Here is a 24,269-nt window from a genome sequence, read left to right on the forward strand (position 1 = left end):
ACATTCTGTTATAACAATATGAATCTTACTCCAAACACTGGCAAAGCATAATAATTTTCCCTATCAGTTTTGATGGAAGGTGTACACTTGTAAAGTTTACAATTTGCTTCCCCACGAAAGCAAGATGTGTGACAAAGTTGTTTTTAATGTGGGAAGAAAACCAGCTTCCCGAAAAGAAGTAGGCAAGAATAAAAATTGCCTTAGTATAAAAGGGTTTTCCCTACATTGACTAAAGACAAATTAACTGAAGTGTGGCATCAGAACAGATACTACACTTGGATCATAGTCCGAAGGCCAGATAATTTTCCTCAGAATATAATTCCTCATTTTTTTTCCTTAATTTTTTTTTCCTCATTTCTTTTTTTTTTCCTCATTTTTTTTTTTTTTTTTAAAATATTTTAGACTTTGAAATTTGTATTCTACCACTTACTAGCAAGGAGACCCAATGTTGCCCGGAATTTAATTATGATCATCGAATGTTTCACACTCCCATATTTTTATTGTCATTGAATTAGTGAAATCAACCATTTTTCAAGCAAATCGATTGATTGCCTGCTTGAATTATGGACCCATCGCGGTGCACCTTGAGGAAACTTTGCATCTGTCCCCACAGTGACTAAGTCCACAATACATTGTAGTCTGCATTGCACTGTAGAGAACCTACTGTTGATTTTGTAAAATTATTTTATGCATAATGGCTTGAATTAAAGTTTTAAATACAAAAGTCAAGTATCATGGTTTAATTGTGCTCTAAACAGAAACATTCATTTTAAACGCGCCTCTGTCATATCAAAGAACATACTGTTAATTATATATGCTGAGCCTTTCTGCTTTTGCGGTGATAATGGCTTGAATTTAAGTTTAAAATGAAAAAGTCAAGTATCATGGTTCAGTTATGCTTAAGATAAAACCATTCATTTTGAACGCATTCCTGTCATCAAAGAACTTACTGTTGATTTTATATGCTGGGCCTTTATGCTTGTGTGGTAATAAAACTTCACAAATGCATTTGTGATGTTAATCTATATAAAATGTTAACTTTGGTCAAAATTGCCTGTTTCTTCTTTCATCAGATTTCTTTTTTTTTTTTTTTGGACTATTGATTATCAATACTTATTGAAGATATTCCGATACAGAACCTATCCTTCTGCCAGATACATAAAGTACATTTGTATGAAATTTCATAAAAATTGGGCCAGCCGTTTCGGAGTTCATAAAGAACAAACTCACACACATACTGATATATAGTATAGATAGATTGTAGAGGGTTATTCGTTTCTTATTTTTATATCGATTGAGGTGTTTTGCTTGTTCCTTTTTGAAGAATTGAACATGAACATATCTGGCTTCCTCCACACAAGAAAGTGACTGATTGCTATAAGCCATAAATATGGACGTGTATAGTAGCTTGGGAGAGATATTGAAAGATATTCTGAGAAGCCTAAAGTTAAAGTATATTCACCATCTCTGTTTATATGACAAGCCACTAATTCCTGCAGTTCAGGGCTAGGATAAATGTGTAGTACCTGTCCTGAAAGAAGAGTCTTTCTTGATGGATGCAATATTTATTTTTGTCCCATCCAGAAAGCCCCCTTTTGGGAAGCTGGATATCCCAACCTGGGAAAGACATTGAAAGATATCCCAAAGGCCTGAAACTTAAGCATATTATGAGGTACAACTAAAAAAAACTGTTCAGTAGGACGACTTATTAGATTATATCATTTGATTATTGGAGCTAAGACCAGTCAGATGTATGAATCCAAGAAAAAGTTAACTTAAAATTTAAAACTAGAATCAGATCTACAATGGTTTATTATTATAGAAAATCTACATTTATTCAAGGGTGTGGATTCCATATAGAAACGTTGATTTAATTTGAATAAAAAAAAAAAAAAATATGCATCAACTGCGCTTGAAAGCCAAATCACAACGTAATATTAGGAAAATAAACAAATATTTTACTTGTTTGAAATTTATCACATAAATATATTTCAGAGGTATACTCCATCTTCAGTATGTTGTTTTCTTTCTTTTTTTTTCCTTTTCTTCTTCCTTGCCATGTTGTAAAGTTTGAGAAATAAAAGTCTGTTTGTAAAGAGCCGCACGTTGTATCTCAGTATTTTGAAATGTTGGAACTGTAGTAGACAACGCGAGAATAACACCAAGGACGTGAATTCTATATAGAAACGTTGATTTAATTTGAATTAAAAAAAATATGCATCAAGTGTGCTTGAAAGCCAAATCACAACGTAATATTGGCGAAATAAACAAATATTTTACTTGTTTCAAATTTATAACATAAATAATATTTCGGAGGTATACTCCATCTCCAGTGTGTGGTTTGCTTTCTTTTTTTTTTCCTTTTCTTCTCCCTTCCATGTTGCAAATTTGGAGAAAGAAAAGTCTGTTTGTAAAGAGCCATGCATTGTATCTCAGTGGTTGTATTTTAAAATGTTGGAACTGTGCGTTAACAACTTGAGATTAATAATAGGCAATGTGAAAATAACGTCAAGGGTGTGAGTTCCATATAGAAACGTTGATTTAATTTGAATAAAATATTCATCAAGTGCGCTTGAAAGCCAAATGAAACTAATAAATATTTGTTTATTTTAAACAACTAATAAATATTTGTTTATTTTAAACAACTAATAAATATTTGTTTATTTTAAACAACTAATAAATATTTGTTTATTTTAAACAACTAATAAATATTTGTTTATTTTAAACAACTAATAAATATTTGTTTATTTTAAACAACTAATAAATATTTGTTTATTTTAAACAACTAATAAATATTTGTTTATTTTAAACAACTAATAAATATTTGTTTATTTTAAACAACTAATAAAACTAAAATCTATAGATCAACTCTCCCCATCTCTCGCACAAGTTTATTTTATGAATAAAATAAAATATGCATCAAGTGTGCTTGAAAGCCAAATTACAACGTAATATTAGGAAAATAAACAAATATTTTACTTGTTTGAAATTTATCACAAATATGTTTCAGAGATATACTCCATCTTAAGTGTGTTGTTTTGTTTCTAGCAGTTTAACATAAGCTGCTAAAATATTCAGAGGCAAGATTAATGTAAAAATGGCTCTGCATAAATGTTATGGGGGGAGGGGGCAGCTGGCAGAAATAGTTCTGGAGAGGGCGGTCAGCTATCTGGGCTTGCAAGGATTCCATTTTTTTTTTTCTTAAAATATAAAGTAAATTTTCAATTTGTGAGAAGCAGACGAGACTGTGTACATAAGAGAGAAATTTGTTTAGTTTACAAATAAAACATAGTTCGACATAGTTGTTTGTCCCTGAACTGGAAGTAACCTAGGGTGATCTCCCCTGAACAGGAAGTAACCGGTTTTATCTCCCCTTGATTCTTATATATTTGCCATTTTCTTTTTTGTGTTGAGATCAATAACGAGCTGAAAGGACACATTTTCCCACTTTTTACACAACCATTACACGACAATAAATTTCTATAAAATAAAATATGCATCAAGTGTGCTTGAAAACCAAATCACAACATAATATTAGGAAAATAAACAAATATTTTACTTGTTTGAAATTTATCACAAATATATTTTGGAACTATACTCTAACAATTGTTTTCGTATTATTCGAATTCATCGTTCTAATCTTGACTGTTATTTTCACAACATTTCAGCCAATGAAATCTCTGACCTTTTTCGGGTGTATGAGGTGCCTTAAATAAATTCCCGGACTTTTTTGTATGAGCACTTTTATTAATAGTACAGGCATGAAACTCTAGCTCGTTTCGAAGTAATCTCCTCCGGCTTTAATGTACTTGTTGTACCGTTCCAGGGAAGTCCTCTTGTGTGAGCGTGTCAATGACCTTCGTCACATCCTCTTTCATCTCCTCAGTTGTCTCATAACATCAGCCTCCAAGGTTTTCCTTGAGCTTAGGGAATAACTAAAAGTCACAAGGTGCAAGGTTTGGATTATAGAGAGGGTGAGGAGCTGTCTTGATGCTCATCAAGGATGGAGCACTCTTGGGACAAACTTTGCGCAAATCTTTCACATCTTCAGTTCGTTGCAAATAATTGTGCGTACAAATCCCACACTGACATCCAGCTGTGCACTTATTGTCTCTATAGACAAATGGCGGTCCTTATCCTTTATTCTTCCCACACCTCTCACCATCCCTCACAGACTTCCTGCCTTCCTTTAATCTTTTATGATACTCAAAAACTGATGCTCGATTCATGCAAGATGGTCCATAAATAGTCTAAGACATTCCATACGTTTCTGTGGCATTTTTCCAGATTTAAAACAGAATTTTATTGCATATCGTTCTTCTAAAGTGTGCTCCTGCCAAGATTGCATTTTTGAAATTCACCAGCTGTGATAATCAGGCTTTAGTAGGGTGTATTCCAATCCCTGCTGTAGCTGTTCATTTGAGCCTGAAATCATAAAAATTGGTCGGTCATCTCATAAGATGCAGAGCAATATAATACTAAATTTTCAAGAGTCTACGACAATTTTAAACGGCTGTACAAAAAATGTCTGGAAAATTATATATATTAAGGCACATCTGATTGAACACGACAAAGTTATTCTTTTTTACCGATTTTTTTTTTTTTGATATCTTTTCATTTCACTGAGCGGTCTTTTTTATTTCAGCTGACATATTATATATTATGGCGCCCAAAAGTTGTTGTTCAGCCATATTCATCTCAAGCGCTTTCTATTGGTTTAACCTCTATTGGTTCATCATCGGGAGCAATTGTTGTTGTTGTTGGCGTTTTTCCTTTTCTTTTTCTTTGAGGTTTGGTGTATTTATAGTTAGTTGGTTTTTGGACACCATAATATATAATATGCCAGCTGAAATTAAAAAGACCACTTGGCGAATTGAAAAGATATCCCCAAAAATGTGGAAAAAAATAACTCTGTTGTGTTCAATCAGACATGCTTGAATATATATATATATATATATATATATATATATATATATATATATATACAATATAATTTTCCAAACACTTTTTGTACAAATGTTACAGGAAAATGAGATCAGGATAAGCCGAGACTCAAACCTTGTAAGCAAATAGTTAGATATTGTTTATATCGTAAAAAGAATTGATTGTTCATTCTGTTGGAATCAGAATGTTAAAAAGGTCAGCCAAAAAGAATGAACAATATAAATTAAAAATATATTGTTAAAAAAATAAGTTAGTGTTATATATTGAGATTTCTTTTGTTGTCAAAAGCGTGTGCATAGCCACGTGAATTGGTCACGTTTGGAAAACACACTTCTGACGTCATAACGAAGGGGGATTCTCAATATAGGAGCTAGAGTTAGTCAGTTCAGAGAGTTGCAGAGTCGGACTTGAAGAGTTGAGAGTAGTTGAGTTGGAGTCGGCCCTTTCGAAGCGAAAGGGAGAACGTTTAAACTATGTAGATCCAAATGTGAATTGCTGACGTCATCATCATTCGACCGGTCAAATGAATAAAGAATCATTATTGTGTTTTTGTAAAACTGTTGTCATGTGTCATCTTTCAACACTTAAAAGGTAATGTGTTAATCATCTTATAATGAACTTTGTGTAACCCTTACACGATTATGTATCTCCCCTCCTCCGTGTTAAGAACTTGTATACATCTCCATTCAGTATATATATGAAGTCCCAAGCATCTCAGAACTGTATAAATGTCTCTCCCTCATCATTGTTATATATGTCCCCGTCATCTCCTTAATATGTACCCCTATGCAACATACATCGTTTTGGTGCTCATTTTCCAGTGCACCTATACAAGAGTGTGGGAAAACTGTTTAAAATTGTCGTAGACTCTTGAAAAATCAGTATTTTATTGCTATGCATCTTATGAGATGACTGACCAATTTTTATGATTTCGGGTTCAAATGAACAGCTTGAGTAATGACTTGCTGCCAATATATATATATATATATATATATATATATATATATATATATATGTGTCTGTTGTTACGTCGAGCTACCGGACAGCCGTTATAAGTGTCATAATGTTGTTGTTGTTGTTGTTGTTGTTTTTTTTTTAAAAATCCCTCCCACCCTCTCTATAAAATGTATTAAGTGGATTGCTACTACCACCCCCTCTCGTTTTTAACGGTCGGGGCCCGATTCTTTTTCTTTCTTTATTTCAGTATCAAAAATGTAATTGTCTAGTTTAGATGCTTGAAAATACCATAAGGTTGAAATAAATTATTGCATCGAAAATTATGTAATTTCCGTGTTATATTTTTATGTTATTGCTCTGTTTACCACATTGAGCTCTCATACCCGGATTTCCTCCTGGAATTATTCCATTATAACACTATATATATATATATATATATATATAGTGCGTCAAGGAATGTTGAACTCGCGAATCTTTTTGTTAAAGTTGGAAATCTATATGGAATTTTAAATAGAATCCTTTATTTAATCCATGGGAATGCCATGTTATCATTCTGTCAGCCATGACAGGGTAGAAGTCTTAAGTAATTCACAGTTGTATTCCCAGTATTGTTCGCACTGAGAAATTAAACCTTCAACCTCTAAAAGATTCACATAGAGCTGAATTTTACTTATATGTTACACTATGATATATTGATGCATATACTTGTTTCATGTGTATGTATATGTGTAAGCTTTATGTTTGCTATTTGAATGTTGTTGGAAGCAGCGTTTTAGCACAAAATGTAATTTCTTTCTTGTTTACTTCCCGTGTTTTATATTTTTCCTCCACTCTAAATACTTTAATGCTGGCTCCAGTAACTTTACAAGAATTTAACACCATTGTTTTTTTTTTTCTTCTTCCAGGCAGCTCTGAAAGGTGAACGTTGGAAAGCTGACTTGCCTCCCAAAAAAGAAGTCAAAAGGACAGAATTCGGGACTCCACCAACTATGCCCCCTCCAAGGCTACCTACTGTCTTTGCAACAACCCAAAGCGCAGCTGTGGTTTAGAAATCAGATCTGAAAGATGAATGATTAAAATTCCTGGTGAAAAAGAAAAGAATGGACGAATAAAAAAATACAAAAAAAAAAACAAAACAAAGCAAGATGATGTGGATGGGGATAGAAATAGGAAAAAATTTAATATGAGTTAAGGTAAAAAAACAAAATGAAAAATCAGCAGAAAAATATTAAATATTTTATAAGAAATACCATTGATGATTTTATTATTTTTTTTAAATTAGTGAGCTTATAATATAGTCGGGTTTGTTTTACTATACACATAGATTCAAAAAAGTTGTCAAAAAGTAAATATATCTATAAAAGTGAACGTGTGTGTGTGTGTGTACATTTCCCTACGCAATAACTCTGTCAATTTTTAGTCTACAGACTCGAAATTTGATATAAAGGGTACTGAGATTTTGGAAAATCGATGTGATCGGTTTTTGGTCAGAAATTTGGCGATTAAGGGGGCAAAGTTCAACGATTTGACCTTTGAGAACTCTACCAAACTCCTCCGACAATTTTGGGTCTACGCACTTGAAATTTTAGATATAGATTCCTTGGATATGGATCTAACTTAATAACTTGATTTGAGCCCAAAACAATAAATTTTAAGGGGTCATAATAGGGATCAAAGTTAAAAAAAAATTGACCTCTGCAGTCTCTTCCAAATTACTCAGACAATTTCTGGACTAAATATTTGAAATTTTACATAAAGGGTATTTAGAGATAGGGCAAGCTTTTTCATCAGTTTGGGTTGAAAATTTTTAGTTACCAATATATAAATGTATGTGTGTATGTTTGCATGTCTGCCTTAAGGATTTTACCAAGATTAGTATCGTTTTAAAGTTTGACCTTTCATACGACAAATATCGAAAAATTGGCTAAAAACATTAATATCTTCCCCTTCAACTAGGCACTTTTCTATGGGGGAGGGGGTCACTTTTTTCGCCGATATTTTTTAAAGTTATCCTCTCCTTTAGATTGTCTAGCCTTAATTTAAAAAAATGTCGCTTTCGGTTTGGCGCTGGTCGTAACAGCATAAACGTTACGTTTTTACGCCGTTCTTTTCCTCCTTTGCGGTACGGGTTCGAGCCTGCCTTCCTACTACCACATTCTTTTTTTTTTTTTTTTTGCTCAACATACACATCCAAACATCCGGGCAATTCCGGGCTGAAATGCTAATTACAAATAAATGTTATCAAAGGCAAGATAAGTTACTTTTCTACATAACTGGATAATTTTTTTTGTGTTTTTATATAATGTAAAATGTTTATTGAGTTTGAAAATCATACAGTGTTTATCAAGATATTTGAAAAAGACAAATGGCGGTGAGGTCTCTTTTGTCATTAAAATGTAATAGATTTGTTACATGGTGGTAGTAGTGCTAATGGAAAAGTTTGGAAATCGTGATTCAGAGTAGCGGCTCAATTGAGACTTTAAGGAGGTAAGACATTTTTTTTTTACATGTTGCTCCACAAAATGGGGACTGCATGTCTTAGGTGACTGATGTAGTTAGATCTCTCTCTCTCTCTCTCTCTCTCTCTCTTATCTCTATTTCGTTTTCTCACTTTCATTTTTTTCTCTCTCTCTCTCTCTCATTCTTTTTTTCTTTCTTTCTTTCGTTACTTTCTCCCCCCCCTCTCTCTCTCTCTCTATCTCTATTTCGTTTTCTCACTTTCATTTTTTCTCTCTCTCTCTCATTCTCTTTCTTTCTTTCTCTTGTTACTTTCTCCCTCTCTCTCTCTCTCTCTCTCTCTCTCTCTCTCTCTCTTTCATGCATGCAAAGTTTCTATTTTGTCCTTTGAGTAAACCCGTTTTTGTTGCCATGGTTTTATATCAACAAAGAAAAAAGTAACCAGGGCCGCAGCTATAACGGCGGTGATGAAACAACTTATGTGTTTAAAGGATTTTGTATGGATTTAAAGGGCTTTATACACTCATCAGTATATAACGCTTTTTTAAAGATTGCGACTAACAGGAGATCAAAGGGAGTTGAGCAGTGAGATTTGAACTTAATACTCCAGAATCTGAAGCTGGAAGCTATACCATTGAGCCAACTTGCGCGAGTGCTGCATTTTTATGGATGCCATTTATTTGTTTTGTTTTTTTGTGTACGATAATTCTGAACAAATTTAACTATTTATACGAAAGAGCATGTATAGCTTAATCTTAGTTGGGGATATTTTTCCTCTCATTTATGTGATGCACCCAGATGGGAACGAGATGTCTGGTCACATTACATTTAAACTTCTCCGGATTAGTACAGCCAGGGAAGCAAGAAACGTGGAGGGAATTCCAAAGTTCAACAGTCCGATGGAAGAAAGTATTAGAGAAGAATGCTTCCCGGCATCAGTGAAGGGATGGAATTTTGCTGCTTGACGAGTTGTTCAGAAGTATGTACATCAATGGGGCCACAAGTAGTAAGAGTTCATCAGAGCACATTCCATTGAAGTAATACAAACATTAGGATGCAACATTGTGGCAGTCGGACAGAAGTTGGAGCTTGGTTGGTAGATTTGAGACTTTGTTTTGGACCCTGTCTAAGAGTGAGTGCTCAATGCATTTTTAGTGAGGGGAGAGGGCGATAGAGATAGATAGAGAGGAGGATATTAATAGAAAGATAACTTTTAAGAGAATGATGTTAGACATCGAGTAGCCATGGTATTTTGTATGTTTCCTCGTACTTTTTGACACAAATAAAATGATTGCTTCATTTTCAACAATATAAAGTGAACAATGTTCCTGATATATCCCTCGATTTAAGATCATTAATTTTGAAACTACCACGAATACTTAAAATAAAGAACATACCTTATAAGCAAAATAAAGAACATAATTTATAAGCCAAGGCGGACATTAAAAATTATATTTGGATGTCGTATCGTATGTTTTCAGTTAAGATGTTTGTTTTCCCTATTACTATTTCCTGGTAAAATGTTAAAATATTTCCCTTTCATAATTAATTTGTATTTTAATATGTAAACTAAACTTAATTACCCCTTACAGTCAGTTTTATAATAGATTTTTAAGAGGATGAATGAAACCCTGCCAAGTAAAAAATTTCGTCAGAAATAATCGACGTATTACTTCGGTGAAATCAGTGAAATCGCCCATTATTAAATCAAATCGATCGATTCCTTGCTCTAGTAACAGACCCCGTCTCAGCGCTGTACCAAGAGTATACTTCACATGCCTCCTTGCAGGGACTTAGTCCACAATACATTTAGTTTTATATGAAAGAGAGAGAAAAAGTGTATGTTCTTAATCGAAAACATTGGTGGAGAATAAGGACACGAGTAATGGAATCAGCCAAGTTGAATTCAATTTTAATCCGTTCTTTGCAATATTGGAAAAGGTATGGAGAGAACAGCAACTTGTATCCAATGAAATGTTTACTACAAAATCTTTACAACAGAGTAGATGATGAAAAGGAAACAAATGAAGCATTGGCACTCACCCTTGAACCGGATTCCTTCAAACAATGGGCATATGGATTAAACAAGCAGATCATTAATTTTGAAACTACCACGAATACTTAAAATAAAGAACATACCTTATAAGCCAAGGCGGACATTAAAAATTATATTTGGATGTCGTATCGTATGTTTTCAGTTAAGATGTTTGTTTTCCCTATTACTATTTCCTGGTAAAATATTTCCCTTTCATAATTAATTTGTATTTTAATATGTAAACTAAACTTAATTACCCCTTACAGTCAGTTTTATAATAGATTTTTAAGAGGATGAATGAAACCCCGCCAACTTGTATCCAATGAAATGTTTACTACAAAATCTTTACAACAGAGTAGATGATGAAAAGGAAACAAATGAAGCATTGGCACTCACCCTGGGTGGGTTGAACCGGATTCCTTCAAACAATGGGCATATGGATTAAACAAGCAGTCCCCGGTCGCTGGTATATTCTCGGTCAGGAGAGATGACAACGTTAAGTTTTCGCAGTTCTTGCAGGGAGGTGTGAATATCTTCTTACATACAGTGCATAATATTATTCTGAAATGGTCACCCATCTGGTACTTACCAAGCTCAACGTTGCTTAACTTCAGGGATCGTGCCATATAAGATAAATGAGTTTGAAGGAGTAATCATAACGCGATAAAAGATTATGTATAAGTGATAAAAATGGTTTTATGTCTTTTTTTAAAAAATAATATTTATTGAGGAACCATTTTGAGTTAAAATCGATTTAGTACAATGCATGTAAGATGAAGAAAAACATGTTTGGAATGTGTAAACATGCCACAAAATGAAATCTTATGGGATACTGACATATTTTATTTTTGTATCTCTCAAGACAAAAAAGTCTCAGTCTTTTCTATAAACATCATTATGGCATGTGTTTCGCAGAATTGTCTGATCTATTCCCTGCTTCCTTTGTTTCAGCTCGTTTGACTTGTTGGTTTAGTGGTCTTCATCAATTCGTTGTTTTAATACCTCATTGTAATACAGCTAACTATACCAGTAACTTCTTTCCAAGAACTGCAATTTGTAGAACTCTCTTCCTGCTTTTGTTTCCCTTCTACCTACAGCTTTGGTCTTTTCAAGAGTAAGATCAATAGGAATCTTCTGTCTTTGCAATAATCAGCTTTCGTTCTTGTTACGTCAAATGGCTTCATGTCTTCTCTCAAGCGATTTCCATAAAAAAACATCTTTCTTTTTGTCCCTATTACTATATCACTGTGGAAACAAGTTCAAAGACAACTTCAGATTCCACAAATATAGCAACGGTGATCATGTCTTCCACTATTTTTTTGATGAGAAGAGATGAGGAATCTGGATAACGCATCTGCCTGGCCAATTTTGCTGCCTGGTTGGTTCTTTATAGAAAAGCCATAATCTAAAAGCATAGTTGCCATCTTTGTAAGCGGTTTTGCTGTAAAAACTGGAATTCTTTGTATCCATAGTTTGTTTGAGCATTGCTGGATCTGACTTGATTTCAAATGGAAGGCGGTTAAATTGAAATAATCCCTCGTGGGTTTTAATAGTGAGAAGATTTTTGGAATCTTCATCAACTTCCATTTCTAGATGTGTATCTGCAAGGTCCAGTTTTGCAAAGCAAGTTCCACTGTTGAGTTTTGAGAACAGATCTTCAGGTACAGGTAGTTGATACTGATGTGTCTCTTCAGTCTGTCATTTAGTTCTATCCTGAAGTCTGCACATAGGCGTACTTTGCTGTTAGCTTTCTTCATAATGGCAATAGGTGCTGCCCAGGATAAGTAATTTTTAGGTTGGATTAGTCCTTTTTGTTCTAGGCGATCCAATTCTTTTTCTGCTGTAGCTAAAGCTGTGTATGGTATTGGATGCTTTCGTTTGAAGACTGACTTTGTATTGCTTTAACTTCAGAACAACATCCAAGACCTTCTTGAAAAACATTGCTGAACTTTGCTTTAAGTATGTTCTTAAAATATGTTTCAGCAACCGCTGCAGCATTAATATTGAAAGAATTCAAAATTGAGTTTAAGGGAACATTTAAAAGATCAAGTTCTTCAATAAAATCCAAACCAAAAACATTCAGGGTTGATGCATCAGAAATCTAGCACACACCTAAAAAAAAATTTTTCCTTTAAAAGAAACATTGCATGTCAACTCACCAGTTAGTTGTATCTTGTTTCCTGATGCACCATAAGAAACATGAGTTGTCTTCTTAAAAGTTGGTTTTCCCCAAAACTTCCAAGTTGGACGTGAAATTAGAGTGATATCCGAAGTAGTATCAAACTGAAATTTCATTGGCTTGTTGTTTATCTCAATATGTATATATTTTCTCTGAGCTTCAAAATTTACATTAAAAGTGGCAAAAATTGAATTTAATGTGGCTTTCTGGAAACGTACTGGCATTTTTCTGTGTTTTTTCCTCTTGGCTGTGCAGTATTCATCTTGGAAGTGTTGCAGTTTTTTTTACCAAAAAAATCCGTCCTTGTGCACACGACGTGAACAATGTTGAAGCTTGTCAAAACTTCAAGCCTCCCCAAGACGAGAGCCATCCATTTCAATTGATGTTAGATGGGGATCAGAACGCTGCTGATGTAAAGAGAGAAGCTTGGTTTTAGATGCATTAAAAGTAACCAACCACTCCTTTCCCCATTGTACCACGTGCTCAAGATCAAGATTTATGCAAGGCAGAATCCTTAAATTATTTACAGAACGATATTCGGTGTCAATCGAAGCCGCCATATTGTCTTTGGTTCATTACTAGAATGCTTTAGTCTTTTTAAGAATCTATAAAGGGCGATAACTCTTACTTTCTTTATTTAAAGTTATTCCCCCTTTTATCGCTATAACACTTACTAAATTGATTTTAACTCCAAAACGTTTGTTACATCATGAACTTTAAAAATATATTTATTATCGCCTATAAACTAATTTTATTCAAATTTTTGAAGAAACTGTTTAACCTGTTAATCTCTGGTCCCCCCTCGCCAATCTTTCACGAAAAACACCCGTCTAGCTGAATCCACTGTGAAAAATTTCCCCCACTCTATATCTGTGCCTAAATCAAAACGCAGATTCCATGAACAAAGCTTCTTTCTTAGAACTGCACGCCTGTGGAACTCTGTTCCGTCTGCCTGCTTCCCTCCGGACTACAACTTGGATGTCTTCAAGTCCAATGTTAACAAATTCCTAATGAACCGCCCCCTTAAGTAAACAGTTCAGCAAATCTCCTCACTAACGTAATGTACTTGCAATAACCCTTATCCCTGAGTGGCTTCCGGGCCTTGATAAGTGGTGATCACTGTGTAAAAAAAAAAAAAAAAAAAAAAAATTCACCATTTACCTACAATAAATATTGTATACTTCATTCCATTTTTTAATTATTTTATATTTAGATACTATTTTTAAATTTCTATTTATAAAACAAAAAACTACTACGGATCGCTGAGGATTCACAACTCAACAAAGTGCACCTGGATGATGAGTGTGATGATCCCCTGATGCAATTAGCTGGTCGCTGGTCGCAGGATGTGGCAGTAACTATCACTCTTGAGATGAAACGCCCGTCGATAGATTCACTGATCCTATGTGAGATTAGAGTCAATACATCAGCTGTAGATCTTGCTGGACGGAAGCCATATTGCTTGTCACTGAGTAGATTGTTTTTGCTGAAGTGGTTGATAATTTCTTTATTTAACAGGATTCAAGCAACTTATTCATGAGATGCAGAAGACGGATCAGGACTATTTTTAAATATTGGGCAAACTAATGAGGTTTATTTTCATAGCATATAGGTAGTAGCGACTATAGGAACATGGAAGTACTTTAGATGAAAGCAAGATAAGTAGCCGCCAGACTAATAGAATTCTAACACCTCCCAACTGTCAACCTTATGCTTAACCTTTATGAAACGGCGTCTCACCTCTACTCTGAAAACTAAAAACAAATGAACAAATAAAAAAATTGAAAAAAAAAAAGCGAGATAAAAAAACTAGAGATTAATAAATAAATAAATAAAAACTAAAAAAAATAACACTTGTCAAAATGAAATTAAAGTCACCACCAATAAGATATACAACCATACAAACCAATCGATACAACCGGTGTATATATATATATATATATATATATATATATATATATATATAATGTCATCCACATACAGTACTGTTTCGTTGTATCACAACTCATCAGTGTGGCTAGACAAACACCTTTCCCCAGCCGTGGAGCAAACCTACAACCTTCGCATTGACAGTTGGCAGCTCTCATCATTCGGCTACGAATCAGTGCCGTAAATATTTCTCCTCGAGTGTCTATTAAATCCACACCCTCCCGTCGCACAGTGCTCGAACCATCAGCTTGTTTACAAACAAATTAGTAGTGGGCTTCATTTAATCGCTTTAAATACGTGTCAGGTGAAATTACATTTACAAAGTGCTCAACCGAAAGAGAGGGGGGGGGCTTTAATTGTCATCCACATACAGTACTGTTTCGTTGTATCACAACTCATCAGTGCGGCTAGACAAACATCTTTCCCCAGCCATGGATCGAACCTACAACCGTCGCATTCAAATAGTTGCCTAACTGCGTTTATATTTAAAAAAAATCACTTAACACCTCCCTAGTAATGACGACTTAAACACGGGAGGGGGGGGGGCAGCATTCCCTCACCACACCTCCGAAAAAAAACTCCTACAGCTCACATTCACAAAGCATTTACTCCACCCACACACCCGGAATATAGATAGCACCCAAATATTTTATAAAAACAAATGTGGTCTTGACATCTGTTTAAATATCAATTTTTTTTTGGTCTGATCAAGTGTTGTTTCTGAATTGGGACTCCACTGAAACATGTATGCACATATGTAACCAATATTTGTACAATAAAGAGACTATATACCAGCTCTGTCCTACATTGAGCACGCTTTAATAATCATGCGAGTTTCATGGGATTTACATCTAGGAAACCAATCGATACAACCGGTGTATATATACATACAGGGTGGGCCAAAATAAGGGTCCTATTTTTAAAAATTCATAAATTCATGTAAGTTTTAAGAAGTGTTTTTCGGCCAAAATTTGTTTGGTTTATTTCAAAAAAATCTCGGAAGGGTCAGTCTACACACACATAAAGTTTGGTGAGTTTAACTTTTATTTTGTGGAAGTTATTCAAATTTAAAGATAGGACCCTTATTTTGGCCCACCCTGTATATATATATATATATATATATATATATATATATATATATATACTTTCAAATAGTTGCCTAACTGCGTTTTTATTTTAAAAAATACTTTCACAAAATAAATTTGCATTGTTCATGTAATGGCGCTTTCTTACCGGAAATTATGCCCAGATATTCAGAGATTACCGGAAGCTCTTTTAAAATAAAATGCCGGTCTGGCTTACGTTTGACAAAGCCATTAAAAAAAATGGCCTCATTACATAACACCGACATTGCAATAATTGGCATTCCAATTGTCATTAGATTCTTAAGGAAGACCATCGCAAATTTAATAAAAAAAAAAAAAATATCTATATATTTTTCTTTTCTTTTAGGCATTTCAGACGACATCCGGAACTTTTTTGAAATATCAAATCGGGAACAACTATTAATTCAGTTTGTCAAACTCGGTTAAAAGCAGATGAAGCTGGAATTATTTAATTAAATGTATTCAAATGAAAAACTATACTGTTAAATATAGAATTTAGAATTAAAGACAAAAAAAAAATAAAATAAAATAAAAATCACAGATATTTTAAGATGCGCCCACTCAAGCAAACAGAAAATCTATTTCAAAGTTAAGCATGACAGACCAAGGAAAATGCTATCTAAACCTAAGCATGGTAGACACGCGTAAAGCTATTTTAAACTTTAGCATAACACACTAACAAAAAAATCTATTTCACATTTAAGTATGGCAGATCAAAGAAAATCCTATTTATACTTGTGCATGAAATACTAAGAAAAATTCTATTTAAACCTATCTCAAACTTCAGCATTACCGACCTTGGAAAATTCTATTTATACCTGAGCATGACAGACCATGAAAAATCTATGTCAAACTTCAGTATGTCAGTCCAAGAAAAATGATAGTTAAACCTAAGCATCACAGCTAAACCCAAAGCAACGTATATCTTATTTCACACCGAAGCATTACATACCAACGGAAATCCTATATAACTCGTAAGCTTTACAAATGAATGAATATTTTATTTCAAACTAAAGGTTTTACAAATCAATAAATATTCTATTTCAACTGCGAGCCTATCTCTGCTCTATCGTTATTTTTATGGCAAGTGCTCGACTGAACTCCAATCTATGGTCTCCTCCCCCTCGCCAAACTTTCACTAAAAACACTCGTCTATTCAAAACCACTATCAATAATTTCCCTGTGTCTAAACCTAAACGTAGATTCCACAAACAAAGCTTCTTTCTTGGAACTGCACGCCTGTGGAACTCTCTTCCGATTGCCTGCTTTTCAGCTGATTACAATCTGATTGTCTTCAAGTCCAATGTAAACAAGTTCTTGATGAACCGTCCCCCTAAGTAATCCAATTTACAAAATTCCCACTACTTATGTTTACTACGCTATAATCACATTAACTAATATGTACACATTAATCCTTATCCTCGAGTGGCCTCCGAACCTTGATAAGTGGTGATTCCTGGGTAAAAAAATAAAAAAATAAGTGACAAACCAACTTACCAGGTGCCTTCAATAAGCTTCCAGACTTTTCCGTATGGGCACTTTTAGTGATAGTACACATATGAAAATCTATTCCCCTTCAAAGTAATCTCCTCTGGCTGTAATGCACTTGTACCATTCCAATAACTTCCGGAAGGCCTCTTGTAGGAGCGTGTCAATGACCCTCGTTACAGCTTCTTTCATCCCCTTAGTTGTCTCCTAATGACAGCCTCTAAGGTTTTTTCTTGAGCTTAAGGAATAACCAAAAGTTTCAGGGAGCAAGGTCTGGACTATAGGGAGAGTGAGGAATTGTCTTGGTCAAATAGTCTGTGACGAGGATGAAGTTATGGACTGATGTATTTGCACAAATCTTTCGCATCTTCATTTCCTTATGAATAATTGTGTGTACAGTTCCCACACTGACATCAAACTGTGCACTTATTGTCTCTATAGACACACATGAAATTTTTTATTTTGCCAGTCAACTCTATATTCTGATTTCTCTAATCCTCCCACACCTCTCATCATTCCTCACAGACTCCTTGCCTTCCTTGAATCTCTTATGTCACTCAAAAACTGATGCTCGATTCATGCAAGATGGTCTGAAAGCAGTCTGAAGCATTCCATACAACATACCCACAGTAGAATTTTCACGACCCGTTGTTCTATCGTTGTTGCTAAGCGACGACATGGAAAAAATTGCTTTACTGATGATCGATGAATTAAAATAACGGTTTCGATTATCGATTATTGGTAATTATCTGGGTATTCTGAGACAAAACTTAACTAAGATCACTCCCTTATACACTAAAGTTCTGTAAATTTTAAAGAAAATCTGTTCACCTGTTTCAGAGTCTATAAGGAACAAACATACACACACACAAAGTTGCATTTATATAATTGTATGTATATATATATATATATTACAAAACTCATTTTCTATGAGGTGTGTTCCAAAGTAATGCCTTCTATTTTTTAATTCCACCCGAATGGCTCAGAGAGGGATTGCAAATTGCATTCTTATGATGACTGAACTCATGCATTCATGATCTTAAAGTTCTGTCTCTGTTGCAGATATTGACGGTGTTACACTCTAAGAAAGCAGCCCCTATCATGGACGTGTGTCAAAAACAGAGATGCGTCATTGAATTCTCAGCAAAAGTCCATTAGGAATTGTGCTGACTATGGAGAAAAATAATTCTGGAACACAAACGGTTGCTCATTTTAATGATACTACTTCCGTCTTCGTAGCTCTTCAACTTTTTATAGGCTTTATTTTGGAATAACCCTCGTAATAGTGGTGGGGCTTTTCTAAAGAAGATATGTTGTTGAAAACTATAACATTACAAACCAACGAAATGCTATTTCAAATTTCAGTAGCACGGTCTCCATTAAGCGTCTCTCTCGACTACAGCAACGTTACTTTAGGAGCAGTGCAGTTAGATAAAAACAACTCTTGCTTCATTATAAATTCTTTGTTGCACAGACATGACCAAAATCATATGAAGTTTGGAACACAGTTTTTATGTGTAAGGGTGACCAATGTAGGCTATATTTAGTTTATTTTATATTTCTGCTAAGAAGCAGAAGGGATATAGAAACCCTTTGTGAAAATTAGGATGCCTTCGAGTATTGTGAAATGTCAATAATAGACGTTAATTAATAAATATTATCTATATATCTATCTATTTATCTCTCTCTCTCTCTCTCTCTCTCTCTCTCTCTCTCTCTCTATATATATATATATATATATATATATATATATATATATATGTGTATACATATATATGTATATAAGTTAGAAAAACATTTCATCCAAGGCATGAAAATTGTTAAACAGAATGTTTTTACTATAGGCTTTAAAAATAAAGGTACAAGATTCAATTTGAAATTTATTTATCTTCAAAGTGCACTTTTATAAATTTTACAAAGTAAGTTATAAAAATTTAATTTAAATTGAATAAAAAAATTACCTTGGATTTATTTTATGTAATGTACATTCTGTTGCACTTTAAAAAAAAAATAATTGAAAATTTTATATCTATATCATTAATTGCTAGATGAAAGATAATGTTTTTAAAGTGCAACAAAATGTACATTACATAAAATAAATCGAAGGTAATTTTTTTATTCAATTTAAATTAAATTTTTATACCTTACTTTGTAAAATTTATAAAAGTGCACTTTGAAGATAAATAAATTTCAAATTGAATCTTGTATCTTTATTTTTAAAGCCTATAGTAAAACATTTTGTTTAACAATTTTCATGCCTTGGATGAAATGCTTTTCTAACTTGCATCTTATCTTTTTAAGATTATATTTTAAAACTCTCCTTCTCTCTATTTCAGTTTTTATTTCTCCTCACACCACAACTCATTTTTTTGCAACCCCCTCTTTGTTATACAGGTCTGAATAATGAGAAAATCTGAATTTTTTTTTAACAAAAACTTTAAAATAACTTTTTTAGATTAAATTTGTTAGAACTTCTTTCAGAATAGAAAATCTTTAAAATTTATTTCATATAGGTTTCATTAACAAATATTATTTCATATAGGTTTCATTAACAAATATTCAGTACATAACGAGAAAAAATAGAGATGAAAATTTCAAAAGGATTGTATAACTGGTTACGCTCAATAGTAGTCCTCGCCAGCGAAAGTCTTTGTTATTATTATTCTATTATTATTATTATTTAAAACATTTTGTGCCCTGCTCTTTTGCGCGAGAACAAATATATATATATATATATATATATATATATATATATATATATATATATATATATATATATATAGCCCTTGAACTCCTGGAGAGGCATAGGCCATCTACAACTTTTTTGTAGATATTTTTGTAGCAAGGAGTTCTTTTTACAAGGTGAGGGTGCTGACCCCACGCTCAACCTTCCCAGATGGTACATACAGCGCCTCCCCTTCCCAAATAGTCACTCATCTGGTTCTGGGCAGGCTCAACGTTGCTTAACTTTGGTAATCTGACGGGAACCGGTGTGTCAATGGGATTTTGCCGTGTATATATATATAAATAAAACCCTGTGGACCGTCCGACCGCCCTTGCTTGCATCTTGTCTATCAAAACTACTGTTGCCATGGAAACCAGCTTGTATTTAATAAAATTCACACTCCTTTCCACAGTCCAATCATATCGAATACAAATAAACTTCAGTCTTTGCTTAACTTGTAGACATAGTTTCAATCATAAAACTATGTTTTATTTTGTTTTGGTTTCAGTTTCGATTCTAGCTGATGGCATTCAAATCATATTTTTTTTTTTTTTTTATTTTCGAAATTATGACTATATATTGGGTACAATATAATATGAACTGTGTTTTGTTATATTTTAGATTCGGTTTCAATTTTTTTTTTTCTTTTTTACGTAGGAGTCACCACTTATCAAGGCCTGGAGGCCACTCGAGGATAAGGGTTATCGAGTGTACAGTAGTCAATGGGATAATATTGTATGTAATCGTTAGTGATGGAAATTTGGTAAATTGGATTACTTGGGGGGGGGGGAAGCTCATCAAGAATTTGTTTATGTTGGACTTGAAGACAACCAAGTTGTAGTCAGCTGGGAAGCAGGCAAATGAAAGAGAGTTCCACTGGCGGGCAGTTCTAAGAAAGAAGCTTTGTTTATGGAATCTACGTTTTGATTTAGGCACAGATAAAGAGTGGAGGGTAATCAAATTATGTATATATTTTCTATTTTTGAAATCATGGCTATATATTGGGTACATTATAATATGAAATAATTGACTCTATAACACTAAATACAAAATCTGCATGAATTAAAATATCATATTTCAGCATATTTTACGACCGGACAACCCCAGGGGCCCCTGCTAGTTAATTAATAAATATTCCACGAATATCTTTCGCATATTATAAAGGATTTTAAGGGGCATAGTATGGTCACAATCTCTCATTTAAAACTTGAAATATATTTCAGATTTGCATTACATTTGATCCATAGTTATTTTTTTATTTATTTATTTATTTTTTATTTCTTTATTTTTTATTTTTGTTTATTTATTTTTTATTTCTTTATTTTTTTATTTTTTTATTTTTAAAAATTTATTTGCTTCCCCACGAGAGCAAAATGTGACACAAGGTCGTTTTTAATGTGGGGGAAAACCAGCTCCCCAAGATGGGACACTCTGGTAGTAAGCAAAAATAAAAATTGCCTTAGTATAGAAGGGTTTTCCCTACATTGACTAAGGACAAATTATCTTAAGTGTAGTATCAGAACAGATACTAGACTTGGATCTTAGCCCGAAGCAAGTTTCTCTGAATGTTAATTTCTTCTTTTTTTCTTTTTTTTTTTTTTTTTTTTTTTTTTCTCCAGTTCATCTCAAACAAGGCATATCACCACTTGGACATAATGGGTGCAAGGGGCTATTAATTGGAACCATGCCTAAGAAAGATTAATAAGATGTTGGTTTACGTTACATTAGAACTTCTGCATATCAGTACAGTCAGGAAAGCAGGTAGCAGGAAGGGAATTCCAAAATCTAGCTGTCCAAGGAAAGAACCTATTAGAGTAGAAAGCTTTCTGGCATTTAGGGACTTCAACAGTGAAGGGGTGAGATTTTGTTGCAAAGCGGGTTTGTCGGGGATATGTATGTTAAGGGGGGCACAAGTTCAATGAGTTCATCAGAGCACATTCCATTAAAATACTAGTAAAAAAGGCACAGGGATGCAAGATTGTGGCGATGGGGCAAAGATTGAACCCCAGTTGACAAAGTGGGATATATTAGATTGAAAACTCTTTTTTGAACTTTATCCAAGAGGGAGAGATTAGTGGTAGATGCACCAGCTCGTATGTGGCAACAATACTCCATGCATGGGTGAATGGTGGCCTTGTAGAGGTACAGAATACTCTCAGATGTGGGTAGTTTTCTAGCACGATATAGGGATTCCACCTTCCTTAAAACTGCTTAAGTTTTTAATTTTAGACATTTTCTAGAATTAGGAATCGTGTGATGCATTTTGATCAAGATTGGAATAAGGATTCTAAACGTAAGATTTAATAGCATTATATCTTTATTTGAATCTTTGTAAAAAGACATTGGATGCTATCATCACGGTCAACACTAGACAAAGCATTTCTTAAGGTGTATGTTTGGTCTGTCTTGTTGTATAGTTGTGAAAGCTGGATTATCTGCCCCCCCCCCCAAAAAAATGGGCCCCAACTCTAATTAGGCCCCGTTTCTTAGTGTTTTGTCCGGATGAAATGAAACTTTGGTCATAATTAGTTTATTATATTCAAAACATCACATCAAAACACTAGGGTCTTTGGCCTTTTTTTCTCCGTTCTACAGCATATGTTCTAAATGGCCTCCATTTAGCCCCGTGCATTTCTTGAGGCGCAGCACAAAGTTGTCCATGACATTCTTACAGACTGAATTGGTGATGGCTCTCATCTCCTCCCTAATGGCTTTCTTGAGTTCCGTGATGGTTCTGGGTTTCCCTGCATAGACTCTGTCCTTAAGATAGCCCCAAAGAAAAAAAATCTGGTGGGCTTAGGTCCGGGCTATGAGGTGCCCACTCAAAATCAGTCTTGAGACTGATCACTCGGCCTCCGAAGTTCTCTTTCAGCTAATCTCGGGACAGGTTTGAGGTGTGAGAAGTTGCTCCGTCCTGCTGGAACCAGAACTTGCTCATGAGCGATGGGTAGATGGTCTGGAGCTCACTCTTGAAGGTTTTGAGGACCTCCACATACCGCTCCTTGGTGACTATCACTGCTGTGCCAGATTCTTTGATGAAGATTGGTCCGATGATGCCTCTGGCTGAGATTGCAGCCCACACCGTGCACTTAGGAGAGTGCAAGGGCTTGGTGACTACTTCATTGGGTCTGGAGGACCCCCAGAAGATATTTGTCTTGGAGTTCGCCTTTTCATCAAGATGGAAGTGGGCTTCAGCTGAGGTCCAAAGGAGGTTAAGGAAACTTGGTGTCTCCTCGATCTTCTCGAACATCTTGACTGCCATAGCCCTCCTCTGCTTCTTGTCTGAGGCTGTAAGGGTCTGCCGCATCTGTATTCTGTATGGGTAAGCCCTGATATCATTCACCAGCACTCTCCTGCAAGTCTCACGGGACATACCGAGGGACTGACTTCGCTTATGCACAGAGAGTTTCAGACTCTGCTGGAGAGACTCTCTCACTCTTTCGACCAGCTCGGCTGTTTGCTTCTTGCAACATCCCGAGTGGCTTGGACGGTTCTCTCTGGCAGCATTGAGGTTCTCCACGGTCCCATAATTCTCTAAGTGGTTCACCCAGTTCTAATTTCTGCTTTTGGATGGAGCCTTTTCACATTCAAACTGATGCATGAAACTGTCCTGGGTTTTCTTAAACGAGCCTGTCTTTTAGTAAAATTTAACACTGTATTCTTTGTCCCAGCTCCCACTGGAGTCTTGGTGTACTCACGGTCGTTGATTCTGCCGTGTCCTGTAAAATTAGGGCAATCAGTGAATAAATAAAGGAGATATCACATAAAGTGTACACGGGGCTCGTTTTTTTGGGCACTCTGCAATACTGAAATTTGGTTTGTGAGACAAATGTTAGGCGTCATTTGGAAAGATCACATTTCTAACGAGGAAATATGGTCTAGATGCGGATGCAGTAGAGGGATGCTGATGGAAACTATCATGAGAAGACAAAGTATGTTCTTAGGACATATTTACCGTCAAAAAGGCATAGAACATCTGATGTTGACTGGTAAATACTAGGCTTGAAAAAGCAAGGTCATCAAGATGCACTTTGATGGACAACTTGATCGATCGGACGGAATTATCGTCAAAAGTTGAGCTGTTTCAGGCTATGGATAACCACCCACATTGGAGAGCAATGGTCATCAATGCTGTTAACTGGCAGGGCTGCGGCTGATGATGAAGAGGACATTAAAAGTGTTTGACAACTGTTCATTTCAAGGAATTAGTTTTTACCATATGCTAGGACAGGTATTCTTCTAGTTCAAACATATAGAAAAAAGACTTTCGAAAACAATCAAATTAACTCACCTTTAGTAGTAGTAGTAGTAGTAGTAGTAGTATGATGATGATGATGATGATGACGATGATGATGATTCTCGTTGTCAAGCATCATCCATTCATTTCGAATGAATCAGATGATGATTGTTTTTTTTGTTTTTTTTTTACACAGTGATCACCACTTATCA

General features: G+C 34.6%; 1 protein-coding gene across 2 annotated transcripts in view; it reads left to right on the forward strand.

Annotated features, from left to right (window-relative positions):
- LOC145259968 (cytochrome b-245 light chain-like) overlaps nt 1–7,153 on the forward strand; it is a 74,529-nt gene extending 67,376 nt beyond the window's left edge. For both annotated transcript variants that reach the window (XM_080117956.1, XM_080117957.1), the window contains exon 6: nt 6,807–7,153. In XM_080117956.1, the coding sequence (XP_079974082.1) occupies nt 6,807–6,950 (144 nt within the window). In that variant the 3' untranslated portion in view covers nt 6,951–7,153. The remainder of the gene's footprint in view (nt 1–6,806) is intronic.
- Nucleotides 7,154–24,269: the final 17,116 nt, after the last annotated feature.

Source organism: Euprymna scolopes, chromosome 35 (assembly GCF_053919585.1).
Source record: "Euprymna scolopes isolate OS-2025 chromosome 35, ASM5391958v1, whole genome shotgun sequence".
Classification (NCBI taxonomy): domain Eukaryota; kingdom Metazoa; phylum Mollusca; class Cephalopoda; order Sepiida; family Sepiolidae; genus Euprymna; species Euprymna scolopes.